This window comes from Centroberyx affinis, unplaced genomic scaffold, assembly GCF_046629955.1.
Source record: "Centroberyx affinis isolate AG114_WGS23_722 - 3 ecotype Tasmania unplaced genomic scaffold, CSIRO-AGI_Caff_v1 ptg004190l_1, whole genome shotgun sequence".
Taxonomy (NCBI): domain Eukaryota; kingdom Metazoa; phylum Chordata; class Actinopteri; order Beryciformes; family Berycidae; genus Centroberyx; species Centroberyx affinis.
The window spans coordinates 365,853-385,224 of NW_027281942.1; the positions used below are offsets into that span (position 1 = coordinate 365,853).

General features: G+C 39.1%; 1 protein-coding gene across 1 annotated transcript; it reads left to right on the forward strand.

Moving 5' to 3' along the window:
• Window positions 1-376: 376 nt before the first annotated feature.
• Window positions 377-17,570, forward strand: LOC139664015 (ly6/PLAUR domain-containing protein 1-like). The gene is made up of 3 exons (XM_071542820.1): window positions 377-425; window positions 2,250-2,384; window positions 17,329-17,570. The coding sequence occupies exons 1-3, from the start codon at window positions 377-379 to the stop codon at window positions 17,568-17,570; spliced, it is 426 nt and encodes a 141-aa protein (XP_071398921.1).
• Window positions 17,571-19,372: the final 1,802 nt, after the last annotated feature.

The window sequence follows — 19,372 nt, forward strand, 5'->3', positions numbered from 1 at the left end:
AGGTTGAAAGTACCTCGATATCAAAGAGTCTGACGCCATTTACTCCAAACACTTTTTTTTTCTTTTTTTTTTTTGATCACATGGTACGAAACGTAGGCTTTACCTCAGCCGAGCATCCCAGCCCGGCTGTGCTGTGTGTGTGTGTGTGTGTGTGTGTGTGTGTGTGTGTGTGTGTGTGTGTGCGTGCGTGCGTGTGTGCATGTGTGTGTGTATGTGTGTGTGTGTGTGTGTGTGTGGTGCTGGAGGAGAGAGGTGAAGCGTCGCAGGAGATGTCAGCTCCACCATGCCAGCCTGCCAGCTCCTCTCCTCTGGACCTTAGACCCAGCGCGCATCGCTCATCATTCATGTTTCTTTCCAGCGCGACACTAAGCAGACAATGCGGCTGTTTACTGTCACAACTTTGCTCTTGTTCTTCCTCAAGTCAGGTAGGTTACAGGGTTTTTTTAAATTACAACTTAATGGGATTTAAATAGACGCGTCAATTCCCTGCGTCTAATAGATATCATCTGCCATCAAAACTTCCCCACCCGCTTATTTCGGACAGAAGCGGCTGATGACTGATGACTGACATGTTAATTTTATGGTAAATGGTAAAAAAAATTGATTGTTGGACGCAGATCAGCGGACGCGCACAGTTTAGAGGGAGGCTTGGTCCTGGATGCTCCCCCGATGTGATTTCTTTAAGATGCAAGCAGATATCCGATTTTTGCTCTTCGTTATAAAGCTCAGAAACTGAAAATTGGACTCAGTATAGCGAGTGCCACACCTTGCCAAACCCAATTCACGCCCATGTGGGGTTATTCTCCAAAATGTTCACACAGCGCTGCGCCTTAACTGTCTGAAATGATCCAGTGAAGTTTTGATAGAGGCAGTTAATCAGCCGTATAATCAGCCAATAAGAGCAGCGCTGGATAAAAATGACCTTACCCTGTCCTGTGTCTACCTGGATTCATTTCACCTTGTCTTATTCTCCTTCACCTCCCATCTTTGCCCATTCATCGCAGTGAAACAGCAAATACGCGCTGTGTGCGAATGGGATTTGGAGCCTTTTTACACGCCGGACCTCTTTTCAGTTGTTATTTCTCCAGGATTTCTTACTTGGCTAATATTCTAAATAACTTCGTTAGGTCTAGAGTATGTGCATTGTGCTATAGGTGTTTTAAGGCTACTGTAATGCAGCGCTGTTGAATCTGGGATATCAGTGCATTGGAGTAATTGTTGAAGGTGACAAAATGGTAACATAGGAGAATTTGGTTTAAAATCTCATCAAGTTAGCCTTTTCCATGCCAGCATCATTTGCAATTTGCAACAAATGCAACAATGCATTTTCAACATTTGTGTCAACATTTGATAGTGTCTAGAAGTGTCTCTTATTAAAGGTTTACTAGATATTTTTCAGTCAGAAGAATATTGATAATAGCTTGATTAATGTACCATATTAATGTATCACAGTTAAAATAATGAATATAGGCTATGATTTAGCAGTGTTAAGGGGGTTAATAGTGATGTTCACATTAAATACCATCACATGTTAATGACTGCAATCAGAGCAATAGACAAGAACCTTAAGCAAAATTGGTGGTCCACATTCAATATGTTGTTTTTGGTTAATTTATTGACAACCTAAGGGCATTTCCATAATTTAATGAAAACTGTTTCCACTTCTGAATAAATTAATATTCTGAAAGAAAATGAAAAATGCTAGCCCACTATAAACCATTCAGTTTTACAATACCAATAATTGGTAATAATGAGGGTGCTGAAGCAAGAATGAAATCATCATGAAATGTTGCAAGTGAACATGGTGCTAAAATTTACTACCTACAACTCAAATGTGGGTAAATAATTCAGCATTCCTGTCATATCAGTTCAAAATGTTAGCAGTGCAGAAGACTAAAAGGAAGAAAGAATACTGAACTGAACTGGACACTTCATGATGAGATGATTCATCTACAACAGTTCTTCATCATTGATACTACAGAAAATGAATGCAATTTGTACATAAAAATGTGCAAGTGAAGGTGTTGTTGTTATTGGTGGTGGCGAATTCAAACCCCCAAAATATTCCTTAACAAAAGCCAATATTCCTGACAAACATCTGAAATTCAGAATTGGGGGGGGGGGGGGAGCTCCAAAAACATCTGTTAGACAGACAGACAGACAGACAGATAGGTAGATAGATAGACAGATAGATAGATAGATAGATAGATAGATAGATAGAACATTGATTGTGTGTGTGTGTGTTGCAGGACTGGCTCTGCAGATCCAGTGCTACCAGTGTGAGGAGATGACACACAACGAATGCTCCACCCCAGAGTTCATCGTCAACTGCACCGTCAATGTGCAGGACATGTGCCAGAAGGAGGTGCTGGTGAAGGAGGACGGTAAGTCAGATGGAGTTCATCTCAATTTTTTACAATCTCTGTGTGACAACTTGGAAACAATCATGTCAATGAAACCCTGCCACTGTGGAAGATATGGGAAGCAGTGGAGACAAATGCTAAAGGCGAGTACACAAATATGATTCCACTTATCTTTGATTATTTTGTTTTTGTATATTGTGTTTTCACCCATTAGTCAGTCAGTCAGTCAGTCAGTCATTCTGTCTGTTTGTCTGTCTGTCTGTCTGTCTGTCTGTCAGCAGGATATGTCAAAAATCTCTGAACTTATTTCAATGAAATTTGGTGGACAGATCAGCCTTGAGCCAAGGATCAACTGATTCAATTTTGGTGATCCTGATCTGGGATTTCCGCCATTAGATAATTATTACAACTTTTTTAGCCATAACTATGAAGCTAACAGAGATAGAGACTTGATTCCAAATCCTAAGGCTGTTTGCGGGGTCAAGAAATCAATTTAACTTGAAATTTAATAAGAAAAGTGATAAGAATGATGTTGTTGGGTGAAATAGCAAGTTGGAGAACAGTTTAGTGTTGGCAAAGGTTGGCACACTCCGAGTGCCTTCTAGTTATTATAGAAATCTTAAGTAGGAGCACAGTTTGTGATAGTCTTTTAATTACAGTGTCGGGATGCCCTGTGTATGTTATGAATTGTACAAGCAATTATTGATGAAGATATTGATGTCTTTCTCAACAAAAGGATGGTTGGAAATTATACAAAAGGAACAGGCTATATCACTGGCCTGTATAATGGTTTATGCCTTTAATTTGAAAAAAAAAAAAAAAAAAGGAGGAAAGAAAGTTTTTAAATGCACACTATCACCCAGAATCCCAACCCAGTTACCAGCTGATCTGAGGTCAGCGTAGACAGGCCTCACAGACGGGTTTTGGCCCTTGGGTGCAGCAGAACTATCAGAGGATGAAAGTCTTAGTTGTAGGTCAGTGTTTGAAATAGCAGTCGGGGCTATAAATTATTTCATTTCCATTTGTATAGAAAGTGTTTTGACTTATGCTTTGCATACATAGGTAAGAGTTGTAGAGTATCCTTTGTGTGTTCAGGCTTTTCTAACAGCCTCAGCTCCCGGACATTTTACTACAATATGGTGACACAGGTAGCTGCACTGCTCAGATAATAATAGACTTCCAACTGTTCTCTGTGTCCCATTTGTTCACGGCTGTGACCTTCAGTCTCAAAGGAAACACTTCCCAGCCTAAGGCCACTCTGCAATCTGCAGACAGTCTGAAAAACTTCTTCTGACTCTCAGCAAATAAAAATAATGTTGCAAATTTCCCCGGTGTCAAGCACAGTACAGCTATCACTATCTGGCCGTCTAGCATAGGAACTTTATAATCCACCTGTGGGAGTGTCGTTGTTGTAGTTTCTGTTCTTCCTGGCCATCAGAATATCTTTGCAACCGTTCAGGACAGAGCCATGAAACAAAAACCAGCCCAATCAGTGGAGCCATGGGACAACAATGTACCACAACTGAATATGTTGTGGATTATAGTGTCTAGAGAGGCGATTTTAACAGTTTACAAGACTGTAACTACTGTGGCTTCTATAGGTATGAAATTCTGTATATATATATATACAGCTAACCTTGCTCTACAAATCCTCTTGCAGTTTTCAGAAAACCAATTCAATATTTGACATCAGCACCAAATATAGTAGTAGTAGTAGTAATTTATTTCGGTCCTTTTTTAACAATTTTCCAAAATGTATGTACATAGAAATAAATAAATAACAATAAGGCATTAAATGAAATGGGGAAAAAAAACAAAAAAATATAGAGGATAACATCAGTGGCGTGACATATGAACCATTCTAAGATAAATATCAGATAAATATATGGCTGCCATTAACCAGTAACTCTTAGGGTGCTACTGTGGGTGTGGTTTATCACAAAATAATGGCCATAACTCCACAACAGTTTATCTAGTTTGTCATCAAGAACCAGGCACCTGCAGAGACAGGTATGGATTACAATTTTTTACAATCACTTTGGCACTAATTTCAGAACCTTGTGGTCATTTTTCAAAACTCTAGACACAAAACTCAAAACGGTCATCACTTGTAACACAGGCTGTCCAATGTTCAAAACATTGCATTGTGCATTCATATCTTTAAAGAAACCTTGCACTTGCAGAATCATTGGTTCAAATAACTCATTTATTATGAAATACCATAGGAACATTAATTTAGATCACCCACACACAAGATACCGATAGTTTCACTGTTTAGTTGTTCGTACAATCATTAAATATTGTAGTACAAAATATGTGACACATGTTTCATTATGGTACTACACGTAAATACATCACTGTAAAAGGACTAGTAGAGAGAATACTACAGACACAGTGGAATCATCGAACAAAATCTGAAATGTATTGATTCTGTGAATCAAAGCAAAAATAATTAGCTACAAAAAAGAAAAAAAACTACAGTACTGTAAAACGTCAACTGCAGTGTTCCCTCACCTGGCTTACTGTAAAAAGCAAAACAAAGGATTGATTCCTGTACTTCTATATTTCCATCAACCCTGTCTTGTGGATTTGGCCACAGGTTCTCATCCACATCACAATGGATGTTTTCATTAGCCAAACATCTTGGGAAAAATCTTCTGAAATCTGAAAACATGGTCTGGAAAAGTGGTACGTGGGACCATAGAAACAGTTTCCGATAAAGAATGATGATGAAATATTACATCCATAGATAATGTAGTCCAATTGGTTCATGTTCCACGTTAATTAGTGTCAATGGATGTCGTTATCCTGAAACTTTCATGATCTAAACATGGAATATTGTTCGTCAGTTTCCATAAAACTATGCATTAAGAGTAATGCAACAGTTACTTATCATTTTGAGCAGTTGTATCAATTGATAGTTAGATCATTGTAATGAAATGAATAGACAGTCATCTCAGATGTAATGTGTGAATTTAATTTTGAAATGGAAATACTTTGATGTTAAGTTGTGTCATTTTGAACAGGTGATTTTAGTTCAATGAACAGATGATCTTTTTTTTTGTGAACAATTGTTTTTTATTGAAAATCAACAAAATACATCACAATACACGTAACTTTTTTACCCCCCCTTCCCTCCCTCCAACCCCCATCCCGCTATGAACAGATGATCTTAGGTTTATGTGTATTGTATCCAAGCAATTGGAAGAAGTGTTAGAGTTTTGAAAAATGTGCATTTTGATCATCAGTTGTGAGTTTTGTGTCTAGAGTTTTGAAAAATGACATCAAGGTTCTGAAATTAGTGCCAAAGTGATTGTAAAAAACTGTAATGCCTGAAAAGGTGTTTCCAAATCCACCAACAGGTGGTGCTACAAACGCCACAGATTTGTATCTTTGCAACTGGCAGGTTGGATTTCCTCAGATTTGATACACATGTTCTGGGGCCAGTCACATTCTGAAGGTTGCTTTTGTTTTGTGTGTGGGTACGACCCATCCCATAATGACTTATAACCATCGTGCATGTGTGTTTGGAATATCATTCTAAAATGTTTGATCATGCTCACCAGCTTTGATGAGTTACAGGGCCGTATGTAGTATGTATGTATGCATGTATGTATGTATGTATGCATGTATGTATGTATGTATGTATGCATGTATGTATGTATGCATGCATGTATGCATGTATGTATGTATGTATGCATGCATGTATGTATGTATGCATGCATGCATGTATGCATGTATGTATGCATGCATGTATGTATGCATGTATGCATGCATGCATGCATGTATGCATGTATGCATGTATGTATGTATGTATGTACGTACGTATGTATGTACAATATGTGTGTGTGTGTGTGTATGTTTGTATGCTTGTTTGTGTTAGACCCAGCAAAAGCAGGTGACTCTCTGTCTCAGGTCACTTCATTATCACACTCAGTGAAATTGGGGTTTTTCTGTCCTCCAGATGAGTAAAAGCAATAAGCTCCTGTCTTTGGATGCATGACATGTGGTTCCCAATCCAAAGGGCAGGAACACCGTTCTATAGAGTCGACAGTTCTTTAATAAGAAAATTTCTGCATGAATGCTCATGTAAATCCATGCCTTTATCTCCCGGCATTATCATTAATTCTCCTCTACATAAAAAGAAGGGCTTGGAAATCCAACTGACCGCACCTTATCGCTGTTTGAAATGTAATAGATACATTCACAATTGCACCGCCACCTCAGTGGTTTGGGCTCAAGTGATAAGAATAAAAATCAGAGAAGCTGTTTGATTCCTCCTAAGTATACTTGCCCTTTGATTGCCTCTGTAAGCCTGTGATTGCGCATGCAGCTCTATGCTATAGATGCAGAATATGTAGAAGCACTGAAGTACATCCTCAGTTCGGCTGTTTTCTTTCCCCCAGCCGAGGGATTAGTCCCTCCACATCCTGAGGGGTTACACAATCCATCTGCTGCCTTGATTTCACAAACGACCATGCTCTCTAGCTGGGAAAGTGGCTGGCTGGCAGAACACTGAAGTGGGAGCATCGCTCAAGACAAAACATCCTCTGATAAACACACACACGCGCACACACACACACACTCTCCATTCAAATGAAGGCTATTATTCTGCTGGGCACTGAAGGGCGGACCTGGCCTCCCATCCAAACCCATCTTCTATCACTATCATCATCATTCCCCTCTGATTATGTCTTGAGAAATGACAAGGGAGTGCGCTTTTACTTTGCTGAAGAGCGCTCTTCTCCCACAATCCTCCAAGGGGAGATGATTGCCTTGTTTGGGGGGGGGGGGGGGGGTGTCAGTGGACAAGTGATGGACCTGAGGGACTGAGAACTGCCTCAGATGCTCTGTCATTAGGGATGTGGGATTGGCCACCCTTCACCCTTCACCCTTTTCTCTTTTCTCAGAAGCCATTTCCAAGAGATAGTAAATAATTGAATGTAATCTCACACACACACACAAAAAAAGCCATGGGATCAGTCATCTCGGCTCATCTCACCCTTCAAACCCCATTGGATAAACACAAAAGTACCTGGTGGTCAAGCTGAAAGCAAGGCTGTTTTTCTGACATTTTAGAGATACAAGTTTTTCACCCGACAGTGACGCCATCATGACAGCATCCCAAAATTCAAAGGTAAGAAAACAAATTAAAATGCACAATGCAGTTATGTTGTCAAAAAACTAGAAAGCATTCAGTAACGTGTGTGACAACTTCTTGCATAAGCAAGAAGCCCAAATGCTAAGTGAGATCTTCATGAAACATGGGCAAGCGATGGACACAAAGTCACACAAAAGCAACTGCCAAAACCAACTGCCTGGTCCCAATAACTACCTTAAGATAAATGTTTAAAGGCACACAGATAAATATGTCACAGTTCCCATCTGTCACTGCTAGTGTGCCTCAGTCTCTCCTGCGGTTTCTCTTCACGCTGAAGATGTGTTATCCTCACACAGTATTCTGAGAGGCAGCATGCTAAGTGGGGCGGCGATGACAAGACAAATAAGCGTAATGACTCCCCTCAGATTCCTCTGAAAGGCAGTCTGAATATCAAGCGATATGCAGTGAATGTGTCACAGCACGGCGCTTTGCAGGTGACGCTGATAAGAACTCGGTAAATACCTTCTCACTACGGCCGAGGAGAAAACGATGCTTTGCTTGGCTGTGAAGTCTCCCGTTTGCTTCCCTTTGATTGGATATTACAGATATGAGACTGAGTAGGGATGAAACGTGTCAAAAGATTTCCCCCGGCTGAAATCCACTGTATCTCATGTGTAAACAGGGTGAGGAGTCTCTGCTGTTTTAAGGGTTTTTGTTCAGGGAGTACATTCAGCTTCAACATGTAAAACACATTCTAATTGTTCATAAGATCGTAACTTGTTGAAACTTCTGTCATCCTACTAGCACTAGGTCTATTTTTTTTTGGTTTTATTATGCTATGAATGCTTGTCGAGAAGAGGTATGAACAGCTTTGCACCGGCTGTGAATTGGAAGCAACATGCAGCAGAGGATTCCTCTCTTGAGAATTTAAATTGCTCCATCAGATAGACTGGAGTGCCAAGGCTCTGCTGCTTATGTAATGCAGCTGTTGGATGCCTTGCTCAAAGGCACGGTGTTCAAAGATGGCAGTCGCTGATGCACAATCACTAACAAGGCTGGAAGTAATGAATTACAATTACTCTCATTACTGTAATTGAGTAGCTTTTTTGCATAATTGTGCATTTTTTGAATCAGTCATTTTAACTGGGTCCTCTGCGTTTTAGAATTGCATGGAAAAGATCACATCTAACAATCTTTTCTTTTGTAAATCTGCAAATGCTTTTACTCTGAGTGCATTTTAACCTCCTCCACCCTGCCGGTCCCGCTGGTGGAATCATCATTACATTATGCATGTTTTGTGGCCAAGCTTTGTTCAAAACCACAGAACTTTATTTTAAATTCTAGTCTAGATCCCAAGGTTTCCAAAGATACTAAATATGTCATGCTGAATTATATGGAAATGTGTATAAAATGATGCACAAGACATCTAGACTTTTTCCACGTGTAATGGTGCAGCCATAAAAACAATGGAACAAGCGTTGGAACAAGCAGATACAGAATATGTAAGTGACAGTGTCTTACAGTATGGACAAAAATGTTGAAAATTTTTTTTATAACTTTGAAGCTACTTGAGGGGAAATTTAAGGGGAAAACCAGGGTGCAAGGGGTTTTAAATGAGCTACTTTTTACTTCTACTTAAGTAAAATTCCAAAAAAGCAACAATACTTCTACTTCAGCAGGATATTTTGGTCCTTTTTCCACCCCTGCTAACAGCATCCTGGACCAGTTGCAGTTGCATAATGGTAGTCAACTGGTGTGAGACCGTCTTCCTGTTTAATAGTCGCAGAACAGAACAGACAGCGGGACGGAGCAGAACGGAGAATGCAGCAGTGTCCGCCCAATTTCACTGCTTATCTAAATTGGCTATTACTATTCATGAAAGTTAATTTACTGTATCAGGAAAAAAGGAAATGAGAACGCGGTTAGTCAGCGGTTTACATTCACAGTTCGCTTTAATAGCGCAGGACTCTGAATGGCTCCTGAAGTTCGTACGGTTTATGATTGGGAATGCTGCGTTCCTGTGAAGTTTGTCAGCAGAGTGGAGATTGATTTGGATACTCAAGGTTTTTAAAAAAGGGAGATAGATAGATAGATAGATAGATAGATAGATAGACAGACAGACAGACAGACCTTAAAGTCAAATCTGTGTCCTCTGGTAGAAGTTGTTCCTTGACATTGTCAGACATTTTCAATGATATTTAAAGGGGTAATAAGTAATATTTTTACTGCCCCATAACACAAAACGACCATAATAAATCTGGGGATTGATTGGGTTGTTGATCAATACCAAAGACTCACTGATTACTGATCCTGAGATTTCTGGCTTTCAAAACTCAGTTTCTGTTTTTGGAAGGGCCATGGTCTGTTTAACATACTAGTTTATTGGATTAAAGATATTTTCTTGAAGAAGATTTGTGAATATATCTAAAACGTGGTCAAATAAATTAGGGCCTTAATTTAGATTCACTTCACTCCATGGTCTTTCCCAGTCTAAAGGAATGTATCCCTAAGTGTTTGAAAGCTGCTATATAACTTGATAACTTTATTTCTGGGTGAATCTTTACTGGGTTTTATCACTGGAAATGGCTTCTAACCAGTTTATCGCCCATACAGACCATTTATCTGGATGACGTCTTTATGTTGCTTCATGTAATGACTGTCATCTAATTTCACTGCCTAGTCAAGTTTGATATAGATGGATTATAAACCCCATACTGCAGACTGATACATGTCTAACATAGGAGATTACGTTCACTTACAGCAGCAGGAATATATGAGCCTCATCAAGACTGTTAGCCTCTTAAAGGGACATTTCACTCAAATTATTAAGTGGAATTGAGTGTTATTCCTCACATTACTTTTTACTGTAACAGAGTAAAGTAAGGCATTACTGTTCCAATTTCAGTAATCACATTACAGTTACTGATCTAACAGACAGGTCATTACTTGTGTTTCATTCTTAAGCCTCATTAACCTCTTTATTGGCGTAATATCTATGAATATCTATGATTCCTCTTGTCACTTATCCTGCTTTCAAGTCATGTTGGAAATATCAGAATTACGAGTAGAGCTCACATGAACGAGCCAACAAAGTCGCAAAGTCTCAATTTAATACTGTAGGCTCTATCTTTATTAAAAATCTTAAAAGAAAGATTCAGTATCAGTCAGTATTTAGATACTTCTGCTGGTAATGTTGTGGCTTGTATCGACCATATTTATTGACCCAATGAACGGAAGTAAGCCTAGTACAATCGTTTTAGGGTGTAACGCAAAAGTCATGTAACCAGTAGTGTAATTCATTACTTTTTCTGGGAGTAATAAGTAAAGTAATTCATTACTTTTAAGAAAACTATAACTAGTAATGTGTAATTTATATGTTTTTTTCTAATAACAACTCTATTACTGATGTCGATAACAGTCCAGTCAGTGTTATGAACATTAACACCTCTGTCCCAAAGCAAGAACTATGACTTGAACCAGTTATGTAAAGAGATAAGTCTGGCGCTTCTCCATAGACAATAAATAGGGAATGACGATAAACTTAAAGAGACCAGGGGGGTTTTCTGGGGATGATGATATGTTTTCTGGTTGAGAATTGATAACACCACTGCAGAATACAGTTTATTTCAGTATAATAACTCAAACAAACATGTTGTGGGTTCACAGAATCAGTCTGCCATTTAATGTCAATGGAGCAGCTCCAGATTTTATACCTTGATGATATGTGAGACTGGGAGAAAGGTCTTCATGGCTGCAGGTATCGATCGGACTGTCATTGTCAGTCAGTAGGAATACAATACTGCATGAATTCTTAACTTTAAAGGACATCTAACCTGAGATGGCAACATCCCCACATATAGAAGTGCTTGGTGTAACACTATTTTGGGCTTTTGTCAGAACCACAGAAGTGCTGCCAGCGTCTTCGTCTGCATATCAAGTTTTGCTTGATTTGTTGGCTGAAATCTCATTTACAAGAGAAATCCGGAAGGTTCTCCAGAGACTTTGAGATGCCGGACTGTTCAGTCTTCCTCGTGCATCCGACCATGGCGGTTCTCATTAGACTGAAGTGTGTGTTTTCTCTCAGCGCTGGCGAGCTGATTAGAATTTTTCACTCTTTTCCCCCATAAAGTATCTCAACAGGATAATTTAGATTGAAGTGCTGAATGTTCGAATTCCCACACACAAATTAAATGAAATCCCTCCCAGCGGATAAAAAAAAAAAATCTCTCCAGTGCAATTGCATCTTGAATCTTAACCGTGCCTCATGCAATATGAATTGAGTGTTTCCCTGTTGCACAGTCTGAGATTTATTGCAGTGATATTTGCCCAATAAATCCGGCCCATCACTGCATATATTCTCCATGCTCAAAAGCCATATAATTGTTGAGTATGGAATACAATCACCATGCATTACACAGTATGATATTTGCATACGCTTCCTGAATTTCAATGGCAGATACAAGTGCTTCTGGCAATTCATAAGCTCAGGGTGATGAATTAACTCATTAGAAAATTAACATTATAATCTAATAATGCAGTTTTACAGTTCTAAGAGAAGTCTGTATGATCTGTAGTAGAGTCTGGCATTGTCTTCCCATCATGTACACATAAAACATTTTTAAAAAAGGTGTGAACTGGAACCAAAAATGGTTCCCCCATAAAGAAGAACCATTTCTGGTTCCACAAAGAACCTTTCAAGAAGAAAGGTTCTTAATTCTGAGTTATTGGATGGTGGGTGATGGCATAAATGTGGAAAATAACCAAACTCCCCCATAGTATATATTGTGCAGTTGCAAATGAGGCTATAAGTGCAGATAAACAAAAACACAATGCAGGTGTCTAAGCAAAGGAGTGCAGAAATGGTTCTTTAAAGAACCTTGGTCTGAAAGGTTCTTTGTGGAACCAGAAATGTTTTGTCTATGGCATCACTCCGAAGAACCATTTTCGGCACCTTTATTTTACATGTCAGAAAAAGTCCTTTCCCTCCTTCTCCCACTTGGATTAGATTTTTCTCTGTTTTTTAGTTTACTTGATCACTGTGATAACTAAAAGTTGGAGAGGAGAGATGCTTTATTGTTGCTTCAGAGCCCCTGACAGCGTCCGCTCCACTGAAATATTCACCTGAGTGGAGTTGCTCTGGGTGTTTACAGGATGAGGTGTTGTCTGAATGCTTTTCACAGGTTTAGCATTGTATTTGCAGAGCAGCAGCACTGTCGCCGCACATTTATCTGCCGGGACGGCTCCGGTCTATTTGTGGAAGCGCTGTGAAAGTAATATTTCACTTTGGTTTTTCATTTTTAGTGCACAAACCTTTTATAGGAGTTCATGGACCACAGTTATTTGAAAGCCTAAATCTAAAAAAAATCATGCTTTTAACATAGAAGCATGCAAGTAGGCCAAGGTAATAGTACTTCATTCTGGAAACACTCATTTTAAAGAATTTATGCAGCTTTTTTTTGCAATTATCGATATTAATTGCTTGAAAAAAAAATGCTGGTGTTGACAGCAGATCATCAGGACTGCTGCTAACCTCTTATTGAAGCATACAGGTTAAAAAATGACATTTTCTAACAAAATGGAAAATTGCCTTTGTTTCATATATGACAATTCGAACCAGATAAAATTCTAACTACAAAGGTTGTTACTCTATTGCTGTGTTGGTCACACACATGAGGTGTTGGGAATTACATTTAATATTTTAGACTTTTAGTTGACGCTGTTATCCAGAGTGATTTAGGGTTTAATTGTTTTGCTCAAGGACACTTTGGCCGACCCTGCTGCCTGGCTGTGCGATTTCAAACCAAAACAGAGTATGGGCCATAAAGTGAGTTTTGACAGCCAGAAATCTCATAATCGTTGATTCATTGGTATTGATCAGCAACCTTATCAAATCCCTGCAGATATATTATGGTCATTTTGTGTTATGGAACAGTAAAAATCGTACATATTGCTTTAAAAACTTTGGCAAGGGATATAAAACTGGTGAACTTTATTTGACTTTTATTATTTCATCATTGAGAGCATCTGACTGGAGGCACTACAGTTTAGTTTGACAACCTGACCACCTAGGACTGCAAATCATTACACTGGACTGTAAAGACTGCATCTAGAATCATTAGCATAACATCACCATAGCTTTATAATATCTATATTACCTATTGTAATAGGAACGTTCAAAATGTAAGCAAAAACACAAGCCACCCTATTCATTTATATGGATCTATGAAAGGTTTATGCTAGCGCTAACCAAATACCAGACACACAAATCTTGTTTTGTGATCTACTAACACATTTGAGGCATGTGATTGTAGAAAGATTGTTGTTTTTAGGTTGTTTCGTCTTTTTATGTTAGAGAGAACAGAGCGCAAGGATTTCATTGTATTTTAATTAACATGATCATAAGCTAGATGTTGAACTTGAGTTAGATATCAATTCTATTAAAAATGGATTCATAAAATAAATAGGAATAAACAGTGACTGGTTCAAAGCAGTAAAAATATTTAATGTGATTAGTCAGTGATTGTTTGAGGGTAAAGAGCTCTATACATTCTCTCTGCCAGTGACACTTTCCACTTTTATTGCAGCACATTTTCCAATTACCGTCTATCCTATAGTCTCTTGCAATTTTCCAATTACTGCTCAAGATAAAGACCAACAGATTCACACCCATAGGAATCTCTCTGTTGAATTCACGGCCTGAGTTATTTCACAAGTTCTTGTATAGGTTTGTGTCTTAATTTTGACTTGTGGCGATGTCAGTAATCATGTTATGGTTTTGGATGTGGGAGGATTACAAAGATCCTTTGTAACAGCTGTCAAGCCAAACTGTAGCCTTCAGAAGCTGTAATTGCCTGGTTCAGGTCCTGTCTCCAGTCTCTCAATGGAAAAGACCGAGAGGTCTCCCATCCCTCGTCTGACAGCTACGCTCACATCGAAGATATAAAGCCAGTATGAGTCAGGTTTTAATCTCCAGGCTTTGTGATATGACGGAAAATTTTCCTTCCAGAGCTTTGCACATGAAAACCTAACATTTCACACTTTGTTAAGATTGGATTACTCAACACCTTTTGGGAGATCCAGTGACATTTGCAGTAGTATTGCAGTGGGACATGGGAGGATGCACACATTAAATAAACATGCAGCTCTTTGGGCGTTGCTCTGCCTATCCTTGGCACTCAGTGGGAGAGAATAGTGAAACACAACGAAGGTTATGGGAAGTGTTATGTGCTCGTATCTCAGTTTCTTTGGAGTAAAATGTCAAGCCAAATGCTGAAGCCTCCCTCCAGTAACTTCACAAACAAAATCATTGCTTTACAGTTCAAAATGGGGCTAAAAGCTGATCCTGTCAGTTGAAATGGTCACGGCTGAACATCACCTCCCTGATTACCCTGCTACACAACCAAACCTCATTTTGATTTGAACTTTTTTTTTTTTTTTGAGATGGACCCTTTTCAGAGGAGGGATGAGGTCAGTGGAAATGGCCCTTAAAGTCGAGATGAAATGAAAAATGCATTTTTAACCCTTTTAGATCACATCCCTGGTCATATTGTGCACCTATTTAACAATATATGCCAAAAAAAATTAAAAAAAATCAATTTCTTTGTATTCTTATATCAAAATCCAATCATGTTTTCTTCCTGTAAAACAAAATATGCCGTGTGCTTACGTAAGCATGAACCAACCAATTTCAACCAATAATATCATGACATCCACCCATCAATCATTCTTCAACCTGGTGCGTGTGGAGCCAACAGTCCTCTGTAGCTCCGTTTCTCTCTGTAGCTCCGTATCCCGCTGAACTCTAAGCCCCACCCACTGTTTAGCGGTCCAATCAAATGCGAAGGATTAGATTTAAATCCCTCTTGTAACTGTACACCACTCAAATATTCCGTTTCACTGGGAAATACGTCACAGGACAGAAGCTAAGGACGCTCTAACTTCGGTTTCAGTGGGACTTTAATGTAGGTTTTGCGCTTTTTGCTTTGTCCTTCACCTATACTATAACCACCATATACATTTTTGCACAAATTTACAGTAAGTCACACAAAGAAGTTATTCAGACAAGACAAAAGTTGAGTTCCATTCCAATATGCTACTGTATATACCTATTACTCCATTACTCAAAATACATATCATCCAGTCTCTAGCAAATTTATTTTATCATCCACAAACTTAAGTTAAGGTAGTTTCCTTTATAATGTGTCATCATTTAATATTGTGCTACAGTCATGTTGTAATTAAGTGTGATTGGTAGCACAATAGGACACTTTTTTCAAATGTTGGATATCTCATTTTTGAATGAAACTCTTAAAGAGGCAATAAGTGAGATTTTTCCTGCCCCAAAGCACAAAATGACCATAATAGTTCTGCGGGGGGTTAACACAGTTGTTGATCAATACCGATGACTCAACCATTACTTCGGCGGGTGCTGAGATTTATGGCTTTTAAAACTCACTTTCTGGCCTGTAGTCTTGTTTTGGAACAAAAGCTTCTCATTTCCCATTGGGATTTCAAGACTCTCCCAGTCCACCCTACTGGCATTTTCAACTGCTGAATAATGGCGGACGCTGCTACAAGCAAGCGACCAGTATCACAACATATTTCAGCTGCAAAAGCTAAAAAGCCTCGTTCTCAAGCCAAAAAAGCAAATGACAAAACAGTATTATTGTTACAGTATTTTGCATGGTGATATATTACCTCTTCTCCAGATGCTTCTGTTGGATCTCTGTTTTGATGAGCTAGTTTACTAATCTGTATTATTGAAATGTAACTTTGTTGTTTGTGTCAAATAAAAGCCTAGGGATGGGGGGGGGGGTCTGTTCTAGAGACTTGTGCAGGAGGAGATAAGTTCTAGCAAGTAGCAAGTCCTACTGTTCGCCAATAGAGGTCGATAAAGATTATAGATTAGGTAATGCCCCTTTAATTTGTTCATCTTCAGGTCTGTGCAGGTGCTTTGAGGACAGAGAATGTAAATGTTCTGGGAATGTGGCCAAGTATGTCGTTCTCATTCAATATATGAAGACGCTCAAGACCTTAGGCTACACCTAAGTTTGTCATTTCAACATGATTTTTTAGATTTTTATTCAAAAAAGCTGATTTTATTAGATCACATGGCTGTCCGCTGTGGCTGTATTTACTTACCTAAATCTACTGTATGTCTGCATTACTCTCTGCACATTGCTTGTATGCACATTGTGGCTAAATTACATCCAGACTATGTAGAATAATGATTATAGTGAGAGCCTGACCATCTAATTTTGAAGATCTAACAGCATTGCGGACAAAATCAGATTTTTGTGAGTCCAGACTTGTCATTTAATGCATCTTGGCATTACTGGATAGTGTAAATAGATCAGAAAATAGTGGTCATTTGAATGTCCCTCCCTGATCCCTCTTTACCGTCTTAAAAAGGTAGAAAAAACAATTGAGTCGGTGCCTGGTGCCTTCTGGGAGCTGTAGTCCAGATCAAAGGGCACTGATAAATTTACATTAGTATATTGAAAATGCCAGGATTTCAAACTTTGTTTGATTGAGAACAATTTGCAGAACGAATAGAGTCATTATTCTTTTTTTAAACATTTAATTAATTTCCTGTAATCCATTACTCCTCAAACCTCTGAGTACATGGTATGTGCCGTAGACAAGCTATTGAACAAGAGAAAATATAGTTCTATGTGATTGCTAAAGTTTTAGTAGGGGATCCTCAAGATGAAAGCATGAATAGATCTAATTTTGCTTTCATTACAAGTGTCCATCTCTGCCTGTCTCTTTCACACCCACACACACACACACGCACACACACACACACACACACAAGCTCTAACCCACTCAAGTCTAATGCGTCCATTTCTGTCCTTACTGCAGGAATATACTACCGCAAGTCCTGCGCCTCTTCTGGAGCCTGCCTCATCGCCTCCTCTGGCTACCAGCAGTTCTGCACCGGCAAGCTCAACTCGGTGTGTATCAGCTGCTGTAACACGCCGCTGTGTAACGGGCCACGCCAGAAGAAACGACCCCTGCCGTCCACTGCCTCCATCCTGAACCAGCCACACTTCCCCGTCCTTCCTCTCTCCGTCCTCTTTGTAATTTCCTCGACTCTGTGCTGACAGACCTCTGGACACTGAGTGAGAAGTGTATCGCAAATGCATAAGGAATTACAGTGGAGAAGATGTGAATTGGAACTGAATTTGCTGAGACAATGAAGAAGACACACGTTGAAATGTATATTCTTGAAACAGTGAGGCATGTATTATATTTGCTCTCCCAACCCCTCTCCCCGGGCTTTTTTTTTTCGTTGCGGCTTGCCTCCAAAGTTTAAAAGGTCAAAAGATGTAGACGGGACCGGGGGATTTTACCATCAGATGTGTCAACAAACAGATCGTGGTGCAGCTACATGGTGGACTGGATGAGGCGAGGTGAGGTGGAGGACATTACCGTGGATCAAACAGACGCAGAGTGATGCGGCTTCCAGCTAGTTTTTTGAACAGCAGGTGGCTCATCCGCATTTGTCTTTATTTAACATACACCAGGAGCTCAACTGAGGCGTCTTGCAGGGAAGATTTACTGTACAGCTGAGCTTTATAATTCACGCTCAGTGGCATAGACTTATCCTGTTAAATAAGTTATATGAATACCATTAAATGGAACAATCACACATTTTGCTGTATATTTCTGAATTTAAAAAAAAGCATATAAAATGATAGTGTTTCATGATCTTGGAAAGATATGTGCAGACTGTACAAAAACATACATGCCAGTCCATATATTAAACTGAATTACTTGGCAAAACATTTGAGAATTCTGAGGAGAAACCAAACTATTGTACCTTCAGAAAAGTTTCTACCCTGCAACTCTCCTCCACAACCTGATCTCACAGAAAAACATTAAATGAACATGACTCGTTAACACCAAATTAGGTGTTGGTGGCACAAAAAGTTGTTGTCAGGGTGGTGGATGGGCGGATAAGTTTGGTTCCGGGTTTAAATCCCAACTTGTATGACGGAAATTTCTACCAAATTTTAATTTTTTGTGAAAGTTTTTCTTATTTAACCACGACCAAAGCCTTTCCCTAACCCTAACCAAAGTGGATTTACTTGCCTAAACTTAACCATTTTTAACCAAACTTTAGCTGAAAATGCCGTGTCCAAATCCTGCTCTTGTCACAGAATCCGATTTGTGGTGGAGGAACATAATTTTCACAAAGTTTTTGTCCACAGTAAGTTTGTGCTCATTTCACAACTAATTATGAGATCATGTTGCTCCTTCACCACTTCTGCAGCAGCCACTGCAGTATCTGTCCTCAAATGTTGTAGATACAGCTGAATAAGCTTTTATAACACACACAACCCCTTTCAAACTACTTACCAGATCATTCTTTACACCTTCTGATGGCTGAAAAGGGAACACAGTCTGAATTTTCCGAACAGTTCCTTCTGAACAGTAGTGCAGCAAGCATGCAGAAACATGTGGGACTTCTACACTGGAGACATCTGTAATGTCTAGGACTGTCTGGGATAATGGACGACTTAAAGGACTACACAGGGAGTTTGTCCCATTGATCATCTTACCCAATATGTAACGAGAGGATTGGCACAAAAATCATCTCTGTATTCTGTCCAGTTCACATGCTAACGCTTTAGCATAGTATGTTAAGTAATCATTAGGCGATGGCATGATCCAAAGTACTAGTAATCCAAAATTGGTAATTGTTTTTAGCCTACTCAATGGCCTGTAGATTCATAACTTCTGAAAACAAAATCTCAATCTTCATCATTAGTGAAGTCCATTACAACTGTGCAAAACCTTTAGCTGTCTGGCTAACTACGCTCACTTCCTGTGTAAACAAAACAAGTTACAGTCAAAGTCTCATAGGAAGAGAGATCTTCTGGCATTGAAAGTGTGTTGTTTT